The sequence below is a fragment of the Tursiops truncatus genome, chromosome 8 (genome assembly GCF_011762595.2).
Source record: "Tursiops truncatus isolate mTurTru1 chromosome 8, mTurTru1.mat.Y, whole genome shotgun sequence".
Lineage (NCBI taxonomy): Eukaryota > Metazoa > Chordata > Mammalia > Artiodactyla > Delphinidae > Tursiops > Tursiops truncatus.
In genome coordinates, this window is record NC_047041.1 from 20,784,714 (window position 1) to 20,811,266 (window position 26,553).

A 26,553-nucleotide genomic window follows, 5' to 3' on the forward strand; every position below is an offset into this window, starting at 1 on the left:
GATAGCTGAGCACTTAATGTAAATTGCAAAGGATTTATTTCCAATATTATAACATCTGCTATAACTTGGAGAAGCTGTTACCTTGGCCCAAATAATTAAATTGTGCCCTGAGTTCTCCCTCTGATACCCTGGCCCTTGGTCCAGATAGACTTGGTTAAGATATGCAGTTAACCTAATGCAGATTACAACAGTGACCCCAATTCTTCACCCCACCCTGTAACCACATCCTTTACTGTGTGACTTTGAAATCCTTCTTACTAAAGGGGCAGGGTGGGGTGAAGAATCCTTTGTCCTTGTGTTTGACTGTGTGACTTGTTTGGCCAACAGAATGAGCCAGAAATTTCTGAGCCTAGACTGGTAATGGCCTCACGTGTTTTTGTTGTTCTCTTGCTTCTCTGCCACTCTCTGAGAGGAACATAGCTCAGATATGCCACTGGTCCAGGTATATCCCGAAGAAGATATGTGGGGCAGAGCTGCCTCTGTCAATCAACGGACATGTAGCAAGAAGCAGACCTGCCCCTGCAGCCTGAAGCGGAGCTATCTGGCCAAACTTAGATCAGCCAAATCCTCCGTTGACCTACAGATATGTGAGCAATAATAAATGTTTATGATCACTTTGTTATTCAGTACTGTTGCAGCAATACCTGACCATTACACTTGGTAATGCAGAGAGGTGTCACTGGGGGAACACTGGTTGCTGAGAAGGCTCATAATGTAGAATTTTTCTTGGTAAAATTGTCTTGGTCCAGGGTCCAACCCTTAGTTTGACAAGCTCAAACCCAGTCTAAGTGACTAATATATTTACCTGTTGAGAAATAGAATCATCAGGTAAACCGATGTTTGCCTTGGCCTGTTGAGCACATACTCTCCCTCTGGGCGAAAGAAGATTTCTCAGTGAGCATGGAATCAGAGCAAAGGGAATTAGCTATATGGATTGAAAGTTTAGGCTTTGATAGCCTGCTATGTCCATCTTCACAAGAGAGAGCTATCTGTCTGGCAGTGAAAAACATCACCCTGACAGGGTAACTTTTATTCTTGATAATGCTGAGATGAGATTACTAATTTTGTAACTTTCTAAATTTCCCTTCTCTAAGCCTGATTACCTTCCTTCTGTTCAAAACATTTTTTCTCCAAATAGTGTTGTGGCAGAAACATTTCTTTTAGTGATAGAGTCCTTGAATTCGAACTAGGCAGGTGTCCCTGCATCCACTCCCATTAAAGACTATTTCCCAGCCTCCCTTGCAGTTTGGTATGTCCCTAATGATTAAGTTCTGACCAGTGGATCACTGGCTCCGCTGCTGGCACTGTGAATGGGAGATGCATCGTACGGAGGTTACGTCCAGGACTTGCAGGTGGAGGCCAGGAGTGAAGTGCACGGTGGTCCTAAATAGAGCTGGAGCCCTGGAGCTGCATGTACATCCCTGAGTAGGTCTGCCAGTTGGACAATGCAGAAGGGACAAAGTCTTAACCTTCTCTTTTCCAATATATACCAAAGGGAATGATCTTTGAAAGTGAGGGAGATTGGCACTGGGATTATGTCCATGTGTATAAGACAAAGGAATGTTGAACCTCAAGATCTTTTTTGATCCACCTCCTAGAGTAATGGAAATAAAAACAAAAATAAACAAATGGGACCTAATGAAACTTCAAAGCTTTTGCACAGCAAAGGAAACCATAAACAAGACGAAAAGACAGCCCTCAGAATGGGAGAAAATATTTGCAAACGAATCAACGGACAAAGGATTAACCTCCAAAATATATAAACAGCTCATGCAGCTCGATATTAAAAAAAAAAACCCAATCAAAAAATGGGCAGAAGACCTAAATAGACATTTCTCCAAAGAAGACATACAGATGGCCAAGAAGCACATGAAAAGCTGCTCAACATCACTAATTATTAGAGAACCACAAATCAAAACTACAATGAGGGGCTTCCCTGGTGGCGCAGTGCTTGAGAATCTGCCTGCCAATGCAGGGGACATGGGTTCGAGCCCTGGTCTGGGGGGATCCCACATGCCACAGAGCAACTAGGCCTGTGAGCCACAACTACTGAGCCTGTGCATCTGGAGCTTGTGCTCCGCAACAAGAGAGGCCCGCACACTGCGATGAAGAATGGCCCCCGCTCACTGCAACTAGAGAAAGCCCTCGCACAGAAACGAAGACCCAACACAGCCAAAAATAAATAAATAAATATTAAAAACAAACAAACAAAATAAAACTACAATGAGGTATCACCTCACACCAGTTAGAATGGGCATCATCAGAAAATCTACAAACAACAAATGCTGGAGAGGGTGTGGAGAAAAGGGAACCCTCTTGCACTGTTGGTGGGAATGTAAATTGATACAGCCACTATGGAGGTTCCTTAAAAAACTAAAAATAGAATTATCATATGACCCAGCAATCCCACTACTGGGCATATACCCAGAGAAAACCATAATTCAAAAAGACACATGCACCCCAATGTTCACTGCAGCACTGTTTACAATAGCCAGGACATGGAAGCAACCTAAATGCCCATCGACAGACGAATGGATAAAGAAGATGTGGTACATATATACAATGGAATATTACTCGGCCAGAAAAAGGAATGAAATTGGGTCATTTGTTGAGACGTGGATGGATCTAGAGACTGTCATACAGAGTGAAGTAAGTTAGAAAGAGAAAAACAAATATCGTATATTAACACATATATGTGGAACCTAGAAAAATGGTACAGATGAACTGGTTTGCAGGGCAGAAACTGAGACACAGATGTAGAGAACAAATGTATGGACACCAAGCGGGGAAAGTGGAGGGGTGGTGGTGGTGTGATGAATTGGGCGATTGGGATTGACATGTATACACTGATGTGTATAAAATTGATGACTAATAAGAACCTGCTGTATAAAAAAAAGTATAAATAAATAAGACAAAGGAATGTTGAGCCAGCTAGTCACAGAACTAGAAGCAATTCACTTCTGACTTTAGACATGTTCCAGAAACTGAGTAAACCAAATTTTGGGAAATGGATTTTTTTTTTTTACTGCAAGAAGACTTTAAAGTTTTCAGGACTGACCTTTCATCTCTATTTCCTTATTAACTGTTTTTACTGGTGGTCTGCAAGTTGAAGCACATAAAGCCCCTGTTTCTTGTTTATCTGATATTCATAACATAGACCAAATATAGCAATTTTGGAAATACCCTTCAAATGAAAACAAGATAAAGAGGAGTTTGTGAATGTATAAGATGAGAGAGACGATTACTGTGTGGTACCAAATACAGTGATATTCACTAAGTAAAATAGACACAAGTATTCAATAACTGGTAAAATCCTAGAAGTGCTACATATTTAACTTCTATTTCTTTGTCTAATTTAACTGATTCCAATGATCCTGATGTAAGAGCAGGTTGTTTCAAAAGTGAAGATCTAAGTGAGCCATCCTCTCCCATGTGTCAATCAAATTAGTCCAAGGCTTTGACTTCTTCCTGGTCTTCTTTATCTGACTCTGAAATCACTTTCCTGTTGGCAGTAACATGAATCAGTTCCAATACACAGAACTCTGTAGTTGTGAACACAACGTGGCATGAAAAAAACTTTTGAAAGTTTCTCCAATAAAGATTTGCTGTCTTGCATTCTGACTATGCCTTAGATTTTGCAATCAAGTGTAAACATCTGTGTGGGAGGAGTGGTCATTCCACTGTCAAGTGTGACCTGAAGGGCACAGGAGCAGACTTCCTAAACTTAAATATATTGTGCTCACCTGAGTCAAACCTCTGAGATTTCATCATTGGTGATTGATTTCTTTGGATGACCCATTGTTCCTTCTTGTCAGCCCTCTTTTACGATGCAAGTATTGGATAAAAAAACATAGTGCCACTGAAACTTTACTATGTACACACTTTCTAGTTCTTTCTTTCTGACAGAAGGGGACCTGGAGTATCCTAAGATCTGATGAAGGAGTGATGGTAAGGGCATATCTGTATATGTGGGGAAAGTTTGGGTAGATAGGAAAGGATGGCGGGAGGAAAAAGAGGGCAAAATTAAAATTGTGTTTAAGATATTTCACAAATTTAAAAATGTTTACAAATTACTGTACAGTATAGAAACACCACTTTCTAAATTAGCTAATGCTGAACTACATGACATTTTTTAGCTAAAATTTTTTGTTACAGGGAATTCCCTCGTAGTCCAGTGGTTAGGACTTGGCGCCTTCGCCGTCGGGCCCAGGTTCAATCCCTGTTGGGGAACTAAGATCCTGGAAGCCACTTGGCATGGCCAAAAAAAAAAATTTGGGGGGGTAACAAATATTTTCTGAATTCCTACATGGAGGCAGTGTGCTAGGCACTTTGGGTGACCCAGTTTCTCATGGAACTTACAATATAGTCATAGACGAGTAAAAAATATGTGAAAAGTTAAATAACAACTTAAGAGATAATAAGAGTTGAATAATTATAAAATATGGGCACAAAGTAGTGCATGACTAACTGCCAAAAGAATGGTGCAGACAGTGACTGTGTAAGAAGCTCATGGGAAGAAGATGTCATAGTGAAATGGAATAGAATTCAAGGCTTCAGGACACAGGAGGGAGGCCAACCTGGTACACAAAAGGAATTAGGTAAGCACTTAAATCATTAAGAGAATTATCTGTTCAAGTTGTGAAATACTGTTTTACTCTTATGTGAATCTACATGGATAGTAACAGGACTGTTCTGATCACTCCTATAAAAATATGCACAGAAATCTAAGGTACCCAGACAGATCTGTTGATACAATTCAAGTAGCAATCTTCATTATCTGAATCAGATAAGTGAACTTTTGACTGGACTAGTTTTGCTTCACCCTTAGAAGCTAAGTCAAATCATCTAGCTGAAAAGCAAGAAATTAAGTTGTTGAACATTGTATAGACAATATAGCCAGGTGATTAAGTGATCCTTCCATTTTTTCAGAAGTTTTAAAAATCAGCATAGACATATTAATTTTTCACTAATAACATCTGATAACATTCAAGGAAGTCGGCCTCAATACCAATTAGATAAAAATAAAAATTCTATTACTTTTTGTTTTTCCCTGAATGTAGTATGCAAATAAATATTTGTCAAATTAATGTCGAGTTAGCCACATTGGGTTTCAATCAGAATACAATAATGAAGACATTTACATTTTTTATTAGGGATTCTTTCGTGATTAACCAGTGATAGCCGGTTTCCTTTAAACTCTTCTGGACCATGTTCCTGGTGCTGCTCTAACATTATTCCGGTGATAAGGCTATTAACCCATCACTGTGAAGCTAGAGCCCTTGCTACATGAACTTAGATTTAGCAAGCTTAGGTATGCCTTTGGTGGTATCAGAGTCGATAATCTAGAAGACCTGCTGATCTGCCAAAGATGGCAGGGCTAGGTGTGGGTAGGGGATAGGGGTACTGAAGGGGAGTGATGGCAGGTGAATACAATTACCCAGGATGAGAAAGGAGGGGAAGAGAATGTGTACAGACTCGAGGTTGATCTACTCTCCTGTTTGCACCAGTTTATACTTGCATGTTGCACAGACATGTAAGTGGGCACAGGCTTTAATGTAGATGAGCAGAAGAAAGTTTTCTCAAGGCAAGAAATCTCTAAAACAGTGGGTGGGTTTTTAGAAGATTTGAAGGTAGGGAGCAAACTGATTAAAAAAAAAAGAAGCACTTCTTTGACAGAAGTAAACTTACTTTGCTTTGTGTACTTTGGCTTTTGGTTTATAAGGAAGGGAAACCAGTTCTTTCTAAAACAAAACAAAATAAAAATAAAAAAGGAAAATTTTTAGTTCTTGCACTGACTGAAATTTACTTACTTGAAAAAAATCTGAGGTAAAATTATCACAGAGTTTATAATGACCAGCTTCTTAAACCTGGAGACTGTGGGGTTAGAAATGGTCCAGATTAGGGCATTTGGGGTTCATTCAGGAGAGTGTGTTTGTACATCCGGAAGTGTATGCGGTGCTATTGCTTTTATTGTTTTATCCTCTTCATTTAGCATTTGTTTTTGTAGGACCTAAGCAAGATCAATCATTGTAAAACAAATACTAGCAATGAAGTAGCCCATGTTAATATCCTATGGCTTTACAACATGTGACAATAAGCCCAGAGACAAGAGCACCATTTCTGTGCCAGCAGAGTTGCACACTGTGGAGATATCTTTGGTTTATCAAGGACTGTCAGATTATCTGATGTCTATGCCCTGCCCCCTCCAGCATATAAAAGGCTCTGGACCATGGACACCAAGATTTAAGGAGTAAAGCTATAAAACCTCTCAGAATTTGCCATAGTTCATATCACCACCACCCCCACCCCGCCCTGCCCCGAGGTTTATCTGAATGTCTCACTATCAGTCTCACCGAGATCCTTTCTTCTCTTTGTTTTTTTAAGAGTTGGATAATCTCATCTCTCTTTTTAGCCTGTTTAAAGGAAAAAAAAAAAAGAGCAGATGAGTCTTTTGACTCAATAATAAAGCTATGTGTCCATGGTGGGGGTAGGATTTTTTCCATTTTCCTTCTTGTATTTTGGGGCAGAATTAAAAATTTTTTCCATGATAGTTTTATACTTTTCATTTATAACACAATTCAGTTTTTATTCCAGAGGATGCTGCTTTACAAAATAATTTGAATTTGATTCTAAATGGAGAGAATTTTTCTTGCCCATATAATAACTTTTATTGACTTTACTACATGAACCATACTAAGAACTTGATATGTTTTATCATTATTTTCTTATAGTAACTCAGAATTTTGACATCACTATCATCCCATTTTATATATGAGGAATGTGAAGAATACTAAGGTTAAATACCTTACTCAAGGTTTTAAGTGGCAGAACTGGATTTGATACCAGCTCTACTTGAAAACAAAGCCCAAGCTATTGGCCACCACACTAAATTGCCACTAAATGGTAGCAAGACACAAAATCAGCCAGCTCAAAGAGCATGCTGCCATGGACATCCATGGCAAGAGGGCTCTTCTAAGTAGCATACATACAGAACAGAATCTCACACGCCATTGCTCCTCTGTCTTAAGATATTGAGACATGCGCATCCTCAGGTTAGTTTTCTTAAGAGTAAAAAACAAAACAAAACAACCCCCCCCCACTATTTTAGTGCAGGCACAAAGATTTATCAAGATATAGACTGTATACAAAGAGGCAAATATGGGTACAAAATTTTTTTCATAGAATACAGTTATGTTCAGTATTGGAGATGGCGAGGCAGAAAATCGCATCTGGAGTGTTTGTGAACAAGAGGAGAAAGAAATCTGAGAATCTGACAAATCAAACTTGTAGGTTCAAATGGCCAAATAAAATGAAAGAAGCTCTGCTTAGATCAAGGCTAGAAGGAAGATATAACTGAGAATGGACATAGATTTGTCATATCTCGGTAAAAATTCTGTCATCTATCCATCCATTCAAATTTATTAAGCACTGCATTATTTTCCTAGGGCTGCAGTAACGAAGTATCAAAATCTAGATGGCTTAAAACAACAGATATTTATTGTCACATGGTTCTGGAGGCTAGAAGTCCAAAACAAGGTGTCAGCAGGGCCATGCTCCCTCTGAAACCTGTAGGGGCATCCTTCCTTGCCTCTTCCTAGCTTCTGGTCATTTGCTGGCAACCTGGGGCTTTCTTTGGCTGGCAGCTGTGTAGCTCTAATCTCTGCTTTCGGTGGCATGTTGCTTTCTCCCTGTCTTCACATGGTTGTCCTATGAGGACACCAGTCATGTTGAATTAGGGGCCCACCCTACTCTAGTATTAACTTCTTAACTAATTTTAAACACAATGATTCTATTTCCAAATGAGGTCACTTTTCATGGTACTGGGGGTTAGGACTTCAACATGTCTCCTTTTTTGGTGGGACACATTTCAATCTGTAATGAGCACCTATGATGCAACATTACTGTGCTAGGGGCTGAACAAAATACCATTCTTGCCTGCCAGGTGATGGCAGACTTGTGGAGAAAAAGACAATAGTCTCACCTCACATATACTACAACGGGATTAGAATAGGATGAAATAAGAGAACCGAGGAGGTTCAGATGAAGGTGTGTATGTATCTGTGGGGGAAACTCAGAGAAGATATCCCAGTGGAGGTGATGTCCAAGATTAGGCCTGAAAGCGTAGTCACCAGATAACAGTACAGATGGGATGGGGAAGAAAGCTTTCGAGGCAGAGGAAACAGGGTGTGCAAAGCCCTGGAGGCTGCATATTACTAAGTAATTCCTCAGGATGAGTCTTTAGTCCTCATGGCTGCAAGAGAAGCTGCAAAGCTCAGGCACACTCCACCGAGACGTGGGAGTAGGGGCTGTGCTGCTGCACGAGTAATCGGCAGAGTACACTGCTGCTTTGGCTTTGCTTCGTTCCGCTCAAGTCATATTAATGTTGCCTTTTAAGAGCCTACAGAGTTTTAATTTTATTTATTTTGGGACAAGATTTCTTCTTTTTACTTGAATTTAAGGCATCATGTATCACAGGGATTGAAAGGAAAAAAAATTCAGGGTCTTTTAAAAACTAAGCTTATTTTTTTTCCAGTTATACATATACAGGTATCTATTCTTTTTCAAATTCTTTTCCCATTTAGGTTATTACAGAATATTGAGCAGAGTTCCCTGTGCTATAAAATATGTTCTTGTTGGTTATCTATTTTAAAAGTATAGTAGTGTGTATATGTCATTCCCAAACTCCCAGTTTATCCCTCCCCCGCACCTTTCCCCTTTCGTAACCATAAGTTAGTTTTCTGTGATTCTGTTTCTGAAAAACTAAGCTAATTTAAAAATACCTGTCAATTTGCTATGGATTGAATAAAATAATGTCTATAGAAAAAGACCTGGGATATTTTCAGTGTAGATATTCAATGTTAGTTTCTTTTCCCCCATTACACATGTACTCAGTGGGAATTAAATGCTCCCATACTGTGATTACACAGCACTTTATACCCTTATTACAGTATTGATCTTACTTTCCCTGCTTTATCTCATAGTTGCTACCATGTCTCTTTCAGAGTGTTACTCATCCTTTTATCCTTCCTTAGAGCTTAACAGTGCCTTGTAAATGATACTCAATGAATTTTTGTTGAATTGATTTGTCATTATATATGAATGAACCCATTACACTAATGCACAATCATTAGTCTAAGCAAAAAAAAAAAAGTTTTAGAAAGTGAAATTAAACAGTGGGTAAGTTTAGTTCTTAAAATCCCCTATGAACAAAACTATATGATTATTTTCTGTGTAACTATTGGGTAGTCACAGGCAAGTTATATTGTCATAATGCTTCTAATATAAATGAACAAATATTTAGTTATAAGACTCTAAATAATAGTAGGGTAAAAAAGTCATTCATTTAAATTTTGATTTCAGGTACTTTTTTATTATAATGGATTATATTATATTACAAAAGTTAATCCATTTTTTAATATAATGCACCAGAAACAAAGTTTTCAAATATGATTTGATTTCTGCTTCCTGGACATGTTTCCTGGGAATGCATAACAAAACTACTGTAGGCAACTGTGTCATCAGAACAAAAACAGTGCCAACTATTCTAAGAAATCTCTGCCAGGATAACTAAATACATTCAGTGGTAAGAGAAAATTCTTACAATTTACCTTATTAGTAGGGATAAATAATTTACTTGTTAATTTCATAACAACAAAAGAATTCTCATTTCTAACCATGGTGTTTCGGTTGTGTTCATTAATGGAATTTATAAGACATTTAAATCATTTATTAATTCTTAAAATAATAGCATAAGGGGGTCAGAATTTATAATTTTTTTTCAGTTTTTGTTGTGATATAACTGGCATACAACACTGTGTAAGTTCAAGGTGTACAGCGTAATGACTTGACATGTATACATATTGTGAAATGATTAGTACTTGAGTTTAGTTACCATCCATCATCTCATATAACTACAAAATTGTTTTTACTTTTTTTTTTTTTTTTTGCGGTACGCGGGCCTCTCACTGCTGTGGCCTCTCCCGTTGCGGAGCACAGGCTTCAGACGCGCAGGCTCAGCGCCCATGGCTCACGGGCCCAGCCGCTTCGCGGCATGTGGGATCCTCCCGGACCAGGGCACGAACCCGTGTCCCCTGCATCGGCAGGCGGACGCTCAACCACTGCGCCACCAGGGAAGCCCTTTTTTAACTTTTGATGAAAACTTTTAGGATATATTCTCTTAGCAACTTTCAAATATACCAGTACAGTATTTTTTATTATAGTCATAATTTGTATATTATAACCCCAAGACTTATGTATCATAATATATTTATAATATTTTAATGCTGGATATTTTCTTATATTATACATTTTAGTCATATTACTTATAGTTATATCCTACTCCCGAAAAAATAAATTACAGAATAAAAAGTGATTTTAGTAAGTTAGGATATGATCATTTATACATTTAATATCTCATAGAAGGTTAATGAATTTTAGTGCCACTTCAAGGATTAAGCTGCTGAGTTCTCTATTTTTGGCTTTTCAGAGCCAAACAATTTGGGTGGTAACATAGATTAGTGGAGTCAAAAACATTTGGGTCTGAACCCCAATTCTGCTCTGTGATTAATGGCAAGTAATATCTTAACTATTCCTCCTGGTTCCTCCTTTCCTCCTTCCAATGTAATCACTATCCCGTTGGTTAGAGGTTTGTGACCTTGGGTAAATCAAAGAACCACTTCTCTGAGTATTGATTTCTCATCTATAAGGAAGGTTGTGAAAATTGGAGATAATACAAACATTGCTTAACAATGCATGGCATACAGTGGATATTCAATAAATGGTAGCTATTATTATTATATAAAAATTTTTTTTCAATGCTTTCAAAATGTGAAAGAGTGGGAAAAAGGAGGAAAGGATGGATTACCCACCTTCTGTGTACAGGCATGGAGGATTTTTGATGATTCAACCTCTTACCTACAGGTGAGTTAGTGACTAGAGTTGGAAGGAAGAAAGGAGAAACAAGGAGGGATATCTAAGATATTACTTGCCCTTTATGCAGTAGAAATTCCTCTACAAATTCTCCAGTGTATTATAAACATTTTCCTCAGTTAAATTTCAGTTATAAAAAAGCTCTTAATAAGCACTAGACTCTAAAAGAAAGGTCCTTTCTTCTCAAGACCTGGTTCTCATATGAAAAATGCGTTTCTTCCTTGTATTATGATTAAAAATTTTTGACTGAAACATTCATCAAAGATAGCATATGGTAGTGTTTATTTCTCTGATTACCTATCTACATTACCAAAAGAAAATTTCTCTTGACCACCACAGTATAGGAGACTAATTACTGAATTTAATCTTAAGAATATCTTAGAAGAGTATTGAACTGGTTCCAATTCAATAAGCTCTTTGCTTAGTTACCTGGCAACCATCCCGATACCTAGAGAATCTAGAAACTCTTGAAACCAGTGTGGTATAGTAGTTAAGCACATTGGCTCCACTGTCAGATGGACCCAGGTTCAAACTGTCTTTACTATATTTTAGCGGTGTGACCTTGAAAAAGTCACTTACATGTTTGTGCTTCAGCTTCCTCATCGGTAATTATAAAGCTTCTCAGACAAAGCTGTTCTGATGATTAAATAAGGATATGAGTAAAGGACTTAGAGTATATATGCTGTGTAGTTAGTTCTCAAAAATATTACTATTCTCTGGTGAGAGGAGCAGATGGTTGGAAAAGGAAAAACACTTGAAGAAAATAAACTAGGAAGCACTGGGGGAAATATATTAACTCAAGTAGAAATTAAAAAGTATTTATTCTTTCCATTGGCTATCAATGCAATACATGCTCATGACACAACCATTAAAACATGTGAAAAAAAGCACATAAAGGAAAATAATATTTACACAAATTCATTGCTGAATCTAAAATCTTAATATAAGTTTAAGATTTTAAAACATGTAAAAATTTTAGAAGAACCCTAAAGGACCTCTAAAATAAATAATCTAAGGATTTAAAGATAATACATCAAAGGGAGAAAGGCAGCTAGGGGAGCAGCTTAATGATCATGATACAAAAAGCATGCTCAGTGATGAAAAGCAGATAGCAGTTCATCCAATTAAAAATAAATGGAGATGTAGAGGCAGGAACAAACTTAGAGTTGCTGAAAGATGGCGATAAGCCTCGCTTGACTGGGACAAGATGTTTGTTTTGGGGAATAGAGGTATATAGGATAGGATAGTTGAATGGCATCATGCTGAGGACATTGACATAAAGATAGCTCTGTTTATACTTGATTTAGTAGAAGATAGGAACTATATTTCTGACCTCAATATTAATAAGTTAGAAATAAAAAAGAGATAAGAAGACTTCACAGATTTGGAAATTAAAAAGCATACTTCTAAATACTTCATGGGACAAACTATAAATCAAAATAAAAATTTAAAAATACTTAAAGTGCAATAATAATGAAAACATTAGATAGCTTGTGAGTTGCAGCTAAAATAGTACTTTGAGGGCTAGTTATAACTATAAATACTTATATTAGAAAAGAGATAAAGTGGAAAATTAAGAAACAAAGTGAGAAGGGAAGGAAGTTAGAATGAAAATAAGAACTAACCCAAAATTGAAGGGAGAAGTAATAAAAATCAAGAACTGATAACATAGGAAACAAAAATAATGACAGAGGATAATAAAAACAAATGTTGGTTTTTTGAAAAGACTATTAAAATAGATAATCCTTTGATATAATTACTTAAGAAAAAAGGATGCAAATGATTAGAAATGAAAAGGGGTAATAACTAGAGCTCAGCAGAGAGTACAAAGATGATTAAAAACACCATGAATCCTTCACACAAATAAATTTGAAAATGTAGATGAAATGGACGATTTCCTAGTAACTTACCAAACTATTGCAAGGGAAAAAAAGACCTATTTACTCAAACACGAAAACAAAATAAACAAACCAAACCTATAGTACTTATGCAGATTAGCGCCATATTTTTCATTTCAACTAATTTTAGTCAATATTTAGCTCATTGGTTGGGCTTGCCTTGGATTGAGTTGGGTCTACTTGCTGTACTATCCACTACTTCTAGTAACCTTGGCTTCTAAGTTAGCTTCTATACCAGAGTCTTTTTCTAGGTTTCCAAGAACTGTTGCAAAGGGTGTGTATATAGTGGAATATAGTAATATTCTTTTCTCCCTTGATTTTTGACAGGGTTCTAATTGAGAACCCTGACCTGCACTGATCTAGAGCTGCAGAATTATCATGACATTTACCTCTTGATCTATATTTGTAGAGAGAGGCATTATGATAAAATTTAATTATATTTTATTTATGTGCAATGGTTAAATTAACTTTGCCCACACATTTTGCTCCATAGTTGAAATTTCAAAATATACCTTCAGTGGTAATTTTTCTTTTTGCAGATGATGAAGATAGGGTTAAGAAAAATATGTGAGAGTCTCTTTACAGTATGAGCAAGCCAGTCTTGATTGTGTCGTTTAATCAGGATGTGGATACCTGGGTGACCATGTCTTTCATAATCTATTCATCAACCTTTGAGATTTACCACTTTGGTCAAACCATTTCATTTAATGCTAAAGCTTATTTTGTACTTCCTAAAATTTTATTTTTCAATTATGGGTTAAAAAAAGAGGGAAAGCAGAGAAGATAAAAACAAACTTTCATTGGGTACGTGCTGGATGTCAGGCTTTGTGTAATTCCTTTAATCCTGAGGTAGATGATATTATTGTCTCCTTACGAATAGAAGGAACTCAACCAACATAAAAATTAACAACTTTTCTCAGGGTCACTTAACATTAATTAGGTACCTAGTAACTGCCAGAGCCAAGGATTCAAACTCATTCTCAGTTCTGTTTGACTCCATGCTTCTTTTGCTATACTACTTAAAACACATAGTAGAGATTGTGGCACACTTACACACACATACACACACAGTAACAGAATGGTTTCTTTATTCAATCTTGATTCTGGAAATGAAGAATTAATTAGGATTAACCATGGTGAAGAAGACAGTCTCTGCTCTCACAGAAAAATTTATATTCTAGTGGAAAATGTGTGCTATGGGAATACACAGCAGGGGGAGCTAATCCACAGTGAAGTCTGCTTGATCAAAGTTAATTTACTTATTTTATGGGATCATGTAGCACTTTGCAAAAAGTGGTTAAAGGGTAAAGAATAGTCAAACTATAGTGGTACCTATAAACTGATGAACTTTCTAAGATCTTATTTAATGTACGCTAAATATTTATGATGACTTTTGATTATAAGTATAAAATGAGAATTACAGTACATTCCAATTTTAGAATATTACCTAAGCAGAACCAAGTTCTGTGGTTTTACAGAGATTAGAGAACATTATCTGATGTTTTTCTTGAGGCTCCAGAATTTAAGTTTTATCTCTATGCCAATAATTGCAAGTTAAATGCCCGATGGAATCACAAGGGAGTCTTAGTTCTTATTCTACACAGTCAATCTTCAGTAGCTTCTATTCCTGTTCTGTTACAAAATGCAGTTGAGGAAGGTTAGCATTACTATTGGCTTAAGGTAAAACTATGTCTCACATTTGGGCTTGATTCCAAAAGGCAGTATGTGCCTCTTGGCCTGTTGATTTTGATAGCAGAATGCTTCAACTGTGAATTTACTCTATGAATTTACTACCATTCCCTGTGTCTATTAATTGAAATCTGCTATGTAGATTCTACAACTTCCATATAGTAAATTTATATCTACTATAATAATAAGATGCAGAACTGTTGGCCCGCAAATGATCTACCATGTACTTTAAAAGATAGCCTGACTAATCAGAGAAAAGGCTTTCTCCAGCTCTAATCTGATATTTAGAAGGTAGATCTAAAGGCAGTCATCTATGGGAGTGGATGTTAGAGGATTATTAATCGGAGGGAGGAAGAATGCTGACTTGCAGAAAAAAATGCACGTCTAAGCACATTTTCATACCTCCTGAAAATTGCCTGATCCTGGCTCAATTCCCAGCTTGGGCATATATAATTTTCATTTGAAAAATAGTGGCTTACTAAAATGAGAGAAACATATCAGTCATTACATAAAAGGGAGTCAACAATTTTTCTTAAATGTAGGTTTTGATAAAATATGAATTTATCTGTTTTGAAAAAGAAAAAAATGTGTATTTTCTTGGTTCTGTTACATATTTTTTCTTAATTCTGTTACATATATTTTAATGCAAAACCAATAGTAATTACCTGAAGAGCATAGCTCTTATTTTATTTTTTTAAATACTTTTCCTTTTTTAAATATTTATTTATTTATTTATTTATTTATGTTTAGCTGCGTCGGGTCTTCACTGCGGCACGCTGGCTTGTCTCCAGTCGTGGCGCACGGGCTCCAGAGTGTGCAGGCTCAGTAGTTGCAGTGCATGAGCTCTGTAGTTGTGGCGTATGGGCTCCACAGCGCGTGGACTCTGTAGTTGTGGCACACAGGCTTAGTTGCCCCGTGGCATGTGGAATCTTAGTTCCCTGACCAGGGATGGAACCCACGTCTCCTGCATTGGAAGGTGGATTCTTAACCACTGGACCACCAGGGAAGTCCTGCATAGCTCTTTTTAAAAACTGCTTTACTTATTTATTTTTTAAATTCCCCCAGCTTGTTTTTAATTTTTTAAAATTTTTATTGGAGTATAGTTGATTTACAATGTTGTGTTAGTTTCAGGTGTACAGCAAAGTGAAAAACTACTTTAATGTTGCTTTAAAAGGCACTTATTTTTTAAAAAAAGCAATAAGTGAGATTTGAACTTTCATGTTGAGAACAGTATGAGCATAAAATGAATTATTACACCTTTAAATTCAATAAAGTATAGATATATTAAAGATATTTCTATATGTGATTGAATTATATACTATTGATGATTCGGTCAACGATAATTACCAAGACTTGTCCTTAGCAAACAAGTAACTGCTGAGTCTTTAATGTTTTCATCATGTTGATGGTCACACAGATATGATGAATGGGTGAATGGGACTGACCTCATCTTTCAGGTATGTCTCTCCTGTCCTGCCCATTAGGTTGTACGAAGGAGAGGGTGGGGGATTCTCCATCCAGATGACTCTATCTCATCTCTGGCCCATACTTCTCTAGCCCATATATTTAGCCCACAGGCCTATTTGACAGCTCGAATAGGCTTATCATTGCTTATCTCAAAGGCACACTCCATGAGTCTAAAACTGAACTTCTAACCCCTTCCACCTTCCCCCAAAGCCCCTAACACCTGACCTTTATTTAACGTTCCTTGTTTCAGAGAATGGCACCATCCATCCTGTTGTGCAAGCCAGAAAACTATGTTATCTTTGATACCTTGCTATGCCTCACCATCCATATCCAATACACAACTGAAGTCCTACTTATTTTACTTCCTGAATATCTCTTAAATCTATCTACTTTTTCCTAATCCAAGCTACCATCACCTCCCAACTGGATGATTGCAATGGCCTTCACTCTGGTTTCCCCACTTCTGCTCCAGCCACTTTTAATTCATTCTCTTGAATTTTTTCAAACAAATCTGATATTATCATCCCCCAACTTAAAACCTTTCAATGGTTTCTTATTGTTTATGTACTATGGCCTAACCTTCCCATCACCACACTGGCCATTCAGCTTCGGACATGTGCTATGCTGTTTCTACGGTCCGGAATGCTCCCGTAGTGCTCCCTCCACCGCTCCTTCTGGCCTAATTAATGCCCACTCTTCCTTCGAATCTCAGCTTAACCTTCACAGAAATTCTCCCTGACTCTTTTGGTTGGATCAATACTGCCCTATTAAATGTTCCTCTAATATCATGTAAAATTCTTCATAAGTATCTCTCTCCTTAATTAAATTGCAAGTTTCAGGTAAGGACAGAGTTTGTATCTTGTTTTTTGTTGCTGTTCATCATTGTCCTCCAGTGCCCAGCACAATGCCAGGTGTACAGCAAAGTGAAAAACTGCTTTAATGCTTGCTTTAAAAGGTACTTATTCTTTAAAAAAGCAATAAGTGAGATTTGAATTTTAATGTTCACTCAATAAATATTTGTTGAGTGAATCTTGCACAATTTTTCCAAATCAGATTCTCCTAACTTTTGGCTTGGGGTCTTATCCTACTGTTGATGTCTTTGCTTGGCTCTTCTTGCCTGAGCTTGATATTGTCTCTTCAGCTTTGGCCCTTTCCTTGCCTATGTCTCTTCTTTTTTTAAGGCTACAAACTTTTCAACTGCTTTGGGCAAACATTCTGTAAAGTTCAGTTTGGCCTTCTGACCCTACACTTCAGTGCAGGGCCCTCACCTGTATGCATTGAGACCCATACAATGTCCAATTCAACTTCACACATAGAGACTAATGTCTACACCTACTCCAACATCTACATTATATCTATTGGGAACATTTATGGCCATAAACCCCAGAGAATGCAAAGGTAATATATAAAACTTTATAACCACAATTAAGAACTATCTTTTTTCTTTCTGTTTTTACTTATTCAGTGCTCTAAAAATTTATTCTTTAAAATAAAAGTTTCAAAGTTTAGATAAAATATCTTAAATAACTTCTAAGTTTTTTCAAATAAATTACCAAATTAGTGTTACAATGAAAATATGCCTTTTTCTTCCTTAAATAGTTAAGAGTTTATCTCAACAATAGAATCAATTATTGGTAAATTGATTTTTGATAAGTATCTTTTGGCTTGGCCAAGAAAAAATTACTATAGTTAGGTGAATTGTCTCATATATTGATGGCTCTAAAGTAGTTTTCTGGGTATGGCAGTAGGGAATGACACAGAAGTTTAGGGATGTGATTGGAGTTTGGGGGAAAGGTACATGCTTCTAGGAATTTGCTTTTTTTTTAAATTTTAAAACCAAGCCTATCTCTGTACCAAATTTCTACTATATAGAATATTGTCTTGTCCCATGTGTTCAAGTCCTTGTCTTGTTTCTTTGTCTAGTATCCCCGACACTCTGGGACAGTGGCCTTGACTTATTTTCTACTCCTGATGCTGAATTCTAATTCCCACGTCAAGATTTCTTTTACATGCTGTTGAACCTTGGCACCATGATCTTAAATTTCCATTTATTGCCTTTTCCTGGTATCGTTTCCTTCAGAGAACTGTTAATGCTCATTGACTGTGACTTTCTTCTGTGGCCTACAGACTATTTCCACTCTTGTCTGTTACTTGCACAAACTTTTCACAAGTGACTACATGTCTGTTCATTACCTCTGAGTCTGTGAGGCCTCTGAGTCTTGGTGAATCCTATTTTGGACCGTCCTCCTATTAATGAGTACCTCATATGCCAGCCAGCTCAAGGAACTGGACTATCATGCAGGATTCTGGTCCAGACAAGTTAACTCATCTATTTATTCACTCATAAGCATTTATTTGGTAGGTTAGGAGATCATCTGATATTTGTCAGGTCCTGTGATTATAAAGTCGAAGAAGTCATGATCCTTTTCCTTAAGAAACTTAGAGCCTGCAGGAGAAATACCTCAGCTACACCACAGTACATACCTCAAGTACACCACAGTACTATATGTCAGTGATTATGACTGGGGAATGCACAGGGTACTAGGGAAGCGCAAAAGAAGGGGCATTTGTTATCAGCCTGGGGAATATATAAGGATGAGGAAAGACTTGAATGTGACTATTTTTGAATTGTTTTTAAATACAAGTAGGCATTAGCTAAAGGGAGAAATGGGAGAAAAGCATTTCCAAGCGGAAGAAACTGTAGACTCATTGTCACCAAGCTGATCATGTCTCCGAGGTTCCTGCCTGTCTTTGATCACAACATTTCACCAATGGATCAATGTATAGCCTTGTTTTATGTGTATTTCTCTTTATAGACACCTTATTTAAAATACCTTGTTGATTCATCAACATTGAACTCATAGCCAGCAGCACTTATAACTCATGTCTGAATAAAGCTTATCTAATGCATGTATTTTCTCCATAAGGCATATCACAACCTGCTTGTACTTAAGAACACTAGACAGTACTTCAGCACTTGGAGGCTATTTAAAACAGTGAAATCATCAAAAAATAAAAAAGCAAAAAATGTGGCATTTAATAAACTGCAAAAAGGATACTGTTCGCAGTATGAGCTGAAACAAGAAGGCAGAACATTGCCTTGTTCAACCTCAGCTAGGAACATATGTGTTGGGCAACTCAAATTTTCTCTGCTCTGTGAATGTCCTCCAATGACCATGAAAGTGCTACAGGTATTGATTTTGGGGTTACAAATAAACTGTTGCTAGTGAGCTAGTAAGTGAATTTGCAAATATGGAATTGTGAATAATGAGGACTGACTATATTACCAACACAGTGGCTTGGGGAACTGCACAATCTCAGGAGCCAAATAGACAAACGGCTGTATCACCTCAGGCTCCGAGGGTATGCTTGACCACACCTATGGTGACTAAAATACCTTAGCATAGAAAGTGATTAAATGGTGAAGTAAATATAGATACATAAAATTTTAAATTTTCTTATCTGGCTCCAATATAACTTACCTACATATCTTTTCATCTTGATAGAGGCAAAGGGAAAAGGCAGATTATGGATTTGATTTCAGGTATGTTGTATTTTCTGAGTTACCTGATCCACAGAATTACCCAGTTCTTCAATAAATTCTATTTGATTCACCCTACTGCTTATAAGGTGTTTACAAATTTGAACAATAAGGCTTCCTGTAGCTGGAATGAAATTGATAGTTCTGCCTTTATTTTAAAAAATACACCATCCTTTTTCGCTTCATTCTGTGTTCAGTAGTTTAATTTAATCATGTTTTACCAGGAGATAGATAGTATGGGTCCTTGCCTAATTGTACTGCAGGGCTTAAAATGCTTTTATTTTGTTCTTAGGGTGAATGTATACAGAAGAGAATGTATACAGATCTTTGGAAAAAAGAGGATGCAATGCATTTGGGGCATGACCCTAACCAACTCTGGGGCTGGGTCTGCCTGGGGCAATGAATTCAGCTATTTGATCTCAAATCTCATTTCTTACCCTGAGTATCTTTTCATAGATGTTGCTAAAGAAGATTAAGAGGGGAACCTCACCTGTCAACTGAAAATGTTTCCCAAGATTGAATAACGTTTGAAAACAAAGTGGTACAATAGAGGATTTAAAAGAGTGATTCATATTTATGCAATCTTTTAATTATCATTTACTACCACAATATTTGCTCGTTACTGTGAATGCACAGTCTGTTTTTATGATTCTTCCTCTTGAATTCTTTGACAAATTAGGAACAACAAGAATTTAAATAAGTATCTTTTGTTGGTGAAGGAGAAATCCACCACTTCCTAATGGTATTTATTTTATGGAGGAAAAGGAACTTTGTTATTATTACATGAGGGCAGGAAAGCAAAATTAAAACAAAGCCAGATAACACTGTGACTGAGAAAAATTTGGTTTGTCTGGGAAGCCATTCCTGGGCAATTTGACAACAAAGAGGATTTTCTTTTATCTGAGCATCCTGGGCAATGACACTGAGGAAGTTTATTGTATCTTTGGTTTGGCTCTACAAAACTGACTTATAATGATTCTGAGCATCCCTTTGAAAGTGTAAGATAATGGAGGATAATGTTAAAGTTTTCCACTTTCATGATTCAGTGTCTAAAAATACACCTTTGTGAAACTTCTTAGACTCTTTTTCTAAGAATGTTCTCATCATAGCATGATTTGCTTCTGGTTCTCTGAAGCACCATATAGCAAATTGACTTTTGAGGAAGACTTACACTATGGTCAGTATTGGTTGTACAGGTTGTGTGACTGAACAGATTAAAACCCCATTCCCAATAAAGAGTATATATTTATTGTTGTTCTGCAGATTGCATATTTTCCTTGTGAAAATCTTTAGTTTATATTCACTCACGTTAAAACTCTGATTCCAGATGGACATTTCTAAATACGTCATCTATATACATGCCTTAAAGTACTGCTCTGATCTTTTCTTCCTCCTCCCAGCAAATGAATCATTTATAATTCTTTTCATAAAGAGATAATCAGCTAAAGAGCTTTCTTAAAGGTGGCAAAACTAAAAAGCAAATTAGTTTTATGATTTCAAAGAATTAGCTGACTATTCATTTCTTATAATGTTTTCAGACTACTTTAGAACTCTCAAAGGAAGAATAATGGTCCAGTAGAGTGCTATAAGGTTTCCTTTATGGACATGGTAAGCCATTTAATCTTGACAGACTCAAATTGTTCTTGATTTTCTGCCATGGATATCCATCGCAGAAACAGTACTTGTGATTAATAGCATTTTGTCCACTAACCAAAAGCATTTATAAGGTATACCTGGAAAATATTCCAAAATGGAGGATAACATTAAAGTTTTAAAAGTTTAGTAACTGAAAAATCAGTATCAGTTGGGGAGAAAAAGCTATAAAAGTACTTTTAGGAGAGACAGAGATAAATTTTTAGATTTTCATTAATTTTAAGGAGAAAGTAGAAGAAAAAACCTTTAAGAGACTTGATGGGAAATATTTTTTCGCTTTTTATAATGAAAATTATACCAGGCATTTTACTTATACAAATGTATATGTTCAAAATATGTAGAAGATTCTCAAATTGAATAGATCATTGTAAATGTTTTATTAGTTACCTAGAACCTCCCACCTCCCCATTTATGTTCTGCCATTAAGGTAAGAATTCTAGGATGGTGGTGGCAGCAATGCAGAGAGAGTACTACGGACTTAGAAAAACAGCAGTGTCCAAAAATAGATTCTATGTCTTAGTGATTACAGGGAGTCACATTTCCTCCCATCATATATAGACCCACGAGGTAAAAGCAAAACCGAGATGTGAGGGGATATGCTAAATTGGTCCTAAAGCAGACTTGCAAACAGACTAGCTTTGGGGAACATTCTTGCAAAAATTGCCAGCCTAGAAAAATTTGCCAGATGTGTATATGTACAAAAGGCTAACCCAAGTGGTGTTATCACTGTGTACAGCATATGTTCACTGATTAATTCAGTTATGCATTTATTTATTCAATCAACAAATATCGATATTTACTGAGTTTCAATAGCCGGAAAAGCACGAGAGTTAAGTAAATAAGAAATGACCTCTGCCCTCATGGAGGAAAAGAGAGTTAACATTTGTTGAGAGAAAACAACAGCCCAGCGCTTTACATATCTTATACCAACTCAATGAGGGGGATATTTTTATCATTCCTCCTTCTCTACCTGAGGAAAGCTGAGTCTCACAGGGGTTAATTAAATAGGCTGCTCAAGGTCACTCATATAGTAAGTGGCCGAGTCAGACTTCCAAACCCTATGGTGCCTGGAATTTAGCAGGAAGGACAGAAACATACCTATAACACAATACCTATAACGCAATTACCTATAACACAGATCGTGACTTGCTCTGAGAGCACAGAGAAGGGAGCTATTCATTCTGTTGTCTCTAAGTCCCCTCTGGGAAAGCTTCACAGAGAAGTTGCATTTGAGCTGGGCCTTGAAGGTAAATGGGGGGCAGCATTTTAGGTAGAGACACGAAAGTGCATTGTAGGTTGAAGAAAGAGTGTATAGTCACCGTTTCTCATACTTGTATTCATACCACAGTTTTGAATTTTAGAATATTTGGCAGCATAGCTGAACAACGCCGTGGCCAGCAATCATTACAACACAATGAGTCTCACAGGCTTTGGAGTTAGGAGACAGGCTTTGAATCTAGGCTCGGCCACTTACCAGTTGTGGGAACTTTGGAAAATCATTTAAGCCTTGTTTGATTAAATGGGAATAATCATCATGAGGCTATTTTAAGGAGAATATGAGTTGATGCATATACAGTGCTTACTTTAATATATATAGCACATGGTGTACACTCACTAAATTGGGTGTTATGAGTACCACATCACAACAGTATCTGAGGATAGCTGTAAGAGCCTTCAGTTATTACACAATTCTCTTGCTTTTTTCACCATGGCATTGTTTGACTAGAACTGTATCGTACCAAACTGATTCAGCACTCCTATATACTCGCAAGGCACAGTTTCAGTAATATTCTCTTTCTATACTGCTGGCTTGCTGCTTGGTTAGGTCTCTTATCTTGTACTCTCAACATAATAGAATCTTCTTTATACTGCATTGCAGGACCCATTTGACTTAATGTACAATTTGGCAGATATCACAGTATAATGTGCATATTTAGGTTTAGAAAAAATATATTTTACCCATTTACCACTTCGGTAGCACATGTGGGGAGGGGTACATAATATGCCCAAGCCTAGTGGTGAGAACCAACAGTACCGAGTAGCTTGCATTGGGGGTAGGGTGGGGTATAGGGGAAGGAGGAAGGAGAGTCGTAGAAGCCAGTCAGGTTATAGTCAGACTGGAAAAGAACTTGAATACCATGCTGGAGAGTCTGGTCTCCATCCTGCAGAAATGGAGAGCCAGGGGAAAAAGAACAAAAGTAGGTGTATGGACTGAATTGTGTCATTTCCACCCCCACTCCTGCAATTCCTATGTTGAAGCCCTAACCCTCAGTGTAACTCTATTTGGAAACAGATCCTTTAGGGAGGTAAAGTTAAATGAGGTCATTAGGGCCCTAATACAATAGGACTGGTGTCCTTACAAGATGGGGAAGAGACACTAAAGCTTTCTCCCTCTGCCATGTGAGGATGCAGTGAGAAGGTGGCCATCTAGAAGCCCGGAAGGGAGGCTTCATCAGAAACCAACTCTGGAGGCACCTTGATCTCAGACTTCCAGCCTCCAGAACTGTGAGAGAATAAAATTCTGTTATTTAAGCCACCTGGTGTGTAGTATTTTGTTATGGCAGCCCTAGCAGACTAATACAGCAATACAGCACAATAGGATTTGGGTTTTAGGAAGGTAACTAGTGCAGCATGGAGGATATTCTTTGTTTGCTCAACTCTATACATTCTTTGAGACTCAGTTCCTTTGGGAAGATTTCTTGACTCCTTAAGCTTGACTTTGATGTCCTTCAATGTGTTCCCATAGTATTAACTGCATACATCTATCATAAAAATGTATCATAATTCCTGCCTTTAATTGGCATTCTCCCCCACCAGATTATAAACTCCTTGAGATCAGGGAACACATCTTGTCTTTGTATTCCCAGCATCTAGTATGGTACTTGGCACATGGCAGGATCTCAATAGATATCTGGGAATTAATTAAGTAATTAATAATAGAAGAACCTGAGGCAAGGAAATCAGTTCTAAGACTACCATTAGCAGAACATCTACTTGTAACTCATCATATTGTCTTAATTGTTTGACAAAAGATGAAAGAAGTTGATAATAGTTTGTCTTTAATCTTTTATTTCTAATCCCTTCCAAAAATGAAATTAAAATGTGCTGAAGAAGTCAACTTTTAATGATTTTTGCTTCACTGAGAATTAGGTTCCCTTCCCATTATTAAGTGCTGGTATAAATATACATTATCTAATATCCTCAAGAGAGAATAAAATGCTGACTATTTCTAATCACTTAATTTTTTTGGAGGAATCACCAAGAGTCCACAAAGGAAACTAATGTGATCAGCAAACTCAAATGCATTGTTCTGTAATTTATGCAGAATTCCCAATAAGTCTTTTGGACTTTGCCAATACATCTGTTGATTAAAGACATTAGGCCAGACGAATCCTCTATCTGCTTTTATAGTACAGGAACAGTTAGAGGAATGGAATTTATCCATTAACCAAACAAAATGTTTCTATAAATCACTGTGGTACTAATTGTTGAGTTAGGGGCTGTGCCTGCAAAATAAAAGCAAACAAGGGATGTTGCCAAGAAGAGACACGTTCAGTTGATTTGACAACACCAATGTGTTTAATTGCAGCCTTTAGGCAAACTGGCTCTAGATGATGGACTCATTCCTCTGATCATTTATTTTTGACCTATTAAGTCAATTCTATTCAGTTTTTCCTGTTATTACAATATTTCTGTTCTTACAACACTGTATATGGTTTGGGGCCTTATTGGGTGGAAAGTGTGTGAATCCATCTTTCCCCACTTCCCTCTGATTTCATTGTTCTTACACATCCTTGGGCTTTTGCAGAGACTGAGAATAGCCAAAGTTTAATAGAATTTCTTAAACTTTAATTAAAATTCTAATAAAGGTTTTCCTATTGCTCAAGCTGACATACTAGAAGCAGAAAATTTTTATATACATACGTTAAAAAAAGAATAATTGGGATGATTTGGAAAATAATAATGAAATTTTAATGAAAATCAGATGACTTTCTGTAATATTGGCCTACCTTTTGGAGATACTTTTTTTTCTCCTCAGATTCCTGAATCTTTAGGGTTTCAGCAGTGACATCTCTTTTCTCTAAAGAAAACAGAATCAAATACAATCTAAAATAATTTTATCATTATTTTACAATAATGTTCATAAAAAATTAAAGTTTAAAAGGCAATACATAAAGTTGGAAGGTAAACACAAATACGTACTGTCTTGAAACTTTATGAACCAGATTCATAAATAACTGGAGATTGAATTAATTAGCTCTGGCTGCAGGGAACCTCTAATCTCTTTAGAAGAGGAGTAGCCCGAGTCCAGAGACAAGAAAAGGTCTCTAAACAGAACTTACTTGAAGTATCGTAGATTACAATTTCTACATTCTTACTCAATATGTTATAGGAATTTAGGCATTTTCCTCTGGATAAATGGGGTGGTCTCTGAGGCAGGGTCTTGGTATGCAATTCAGAAAGTTATGCCAAAGGAAGAAGTTGTATCTTTACACTTATTACCTATTTTTTTTTTAAGAGTCTAGGAATCAGGATATTGAAAGGTGTAAAACTTGGTACTTAACTGCTTTTCTCAAGGAAAAAAGGCTGGAAGTAAATTTTCTCTAAAAAAATACAAAAGGGAAGTAGTCATTGGAAAAACCACAGCATTAAAGGTATTTAATTTTTCCATACCTGTAAAAATTGCATAACAGTTTCCCATCTTAGGCCTTACAGGTTAGGGAACTTGGTTCCTAATGTTGACTCTGCCTTCAACCTTCTCTAGGGCTTTCACTTTGGAACTCTATTATGTGAAAAACCATCCTTCATATCCTTTCAGCCAACATATAACATTTGCCCAGATTATTCTATACTGTTTAGACAAATAGATGTCATAACCAAGGGATATTTTCAGATGGACTTTTAGATGTAACAAAGATACCACCGATCATTTTGGGGTGGAAGGATTGCTGGGAAGATTTTACAACTGTTTGTACAGGGTTTTAGACATTTAGAATTAGGTTCTGCAGTTTCTCCTGGGAGGGGCTCTGGTGTCTGCCCTGTGGTTAGGGAGGAGGCAGAAATCGCTGACAGGAGGCAGCTACTCACCAAGCACACTGCCCCTCGAGGGCCGCGCCACCCGCAGACGCTGACTGCTACCTCTGGACAGCACCAGCTGAGATTCGTTAGGGGGATACATTGATGCCCCGATCCAGAACTGCTTGGCCAAGTTGGCATCGCGATCCGAAGAGCCGGTGAACACCAGTAATCCCTGCGGGTGAGTTTCACAGGACTCCTTTCGGCTGCTAAGACCGTTGCTGGGCCTCGTTTCCATGGCAACTCAGGATGCTTCTCCAAGCTCCCTTGCCCTTCTCCCAGCCCCACCCCGCCCACCCC

At 37.1% G+C, this 26,553-nt stretch overlaps 1 protein-coding gene across 2 annotated transcripts; it reads right to left on the bottom strand.

Moving 5' to 3' along the window:
• Window positions 1-3,254: 3,254 nt before the first annotated feature.
• HOATZ (HOATZ cilia and flagella associated protein) lies at window positions 3,255-26,491 on the bottom strand. Of its 2 annotated transcripts, XM_073808229.1 has the most exons (5): window positions 26,266-26,491; window positions 25,188-25,258; window positions 6,354-6,413; window positions 5,689-5,741; window positions 3,255-3,502 (listed from the first exon to the last, which is right to left on the bottom strand). In XM_073808229.1, the coding sequence occupies exons 1-5, from the start codon at window positions 26,489-26,491 to the stop codon at window positions 3,445-3,447; spliced, it is 468 nt and encodes a 155-aa protein (XP_073664330.1). In that variant the 3' UTR covers window positions 3,255-3,444. The 2 variants fall into 2 exon arrangements, with proteins under 2 accessions (XP_073664330.1, XP_073664331.1); XM_073808230.1 differs by lacking the exons at window positions 3,255-3,502; window positions 5,689-5,741 and adding an exon at window positions 5,888-6,010.
• Between the last annotated feature and the right edge of the window lie 62 nt (window positions 26,492-26,553).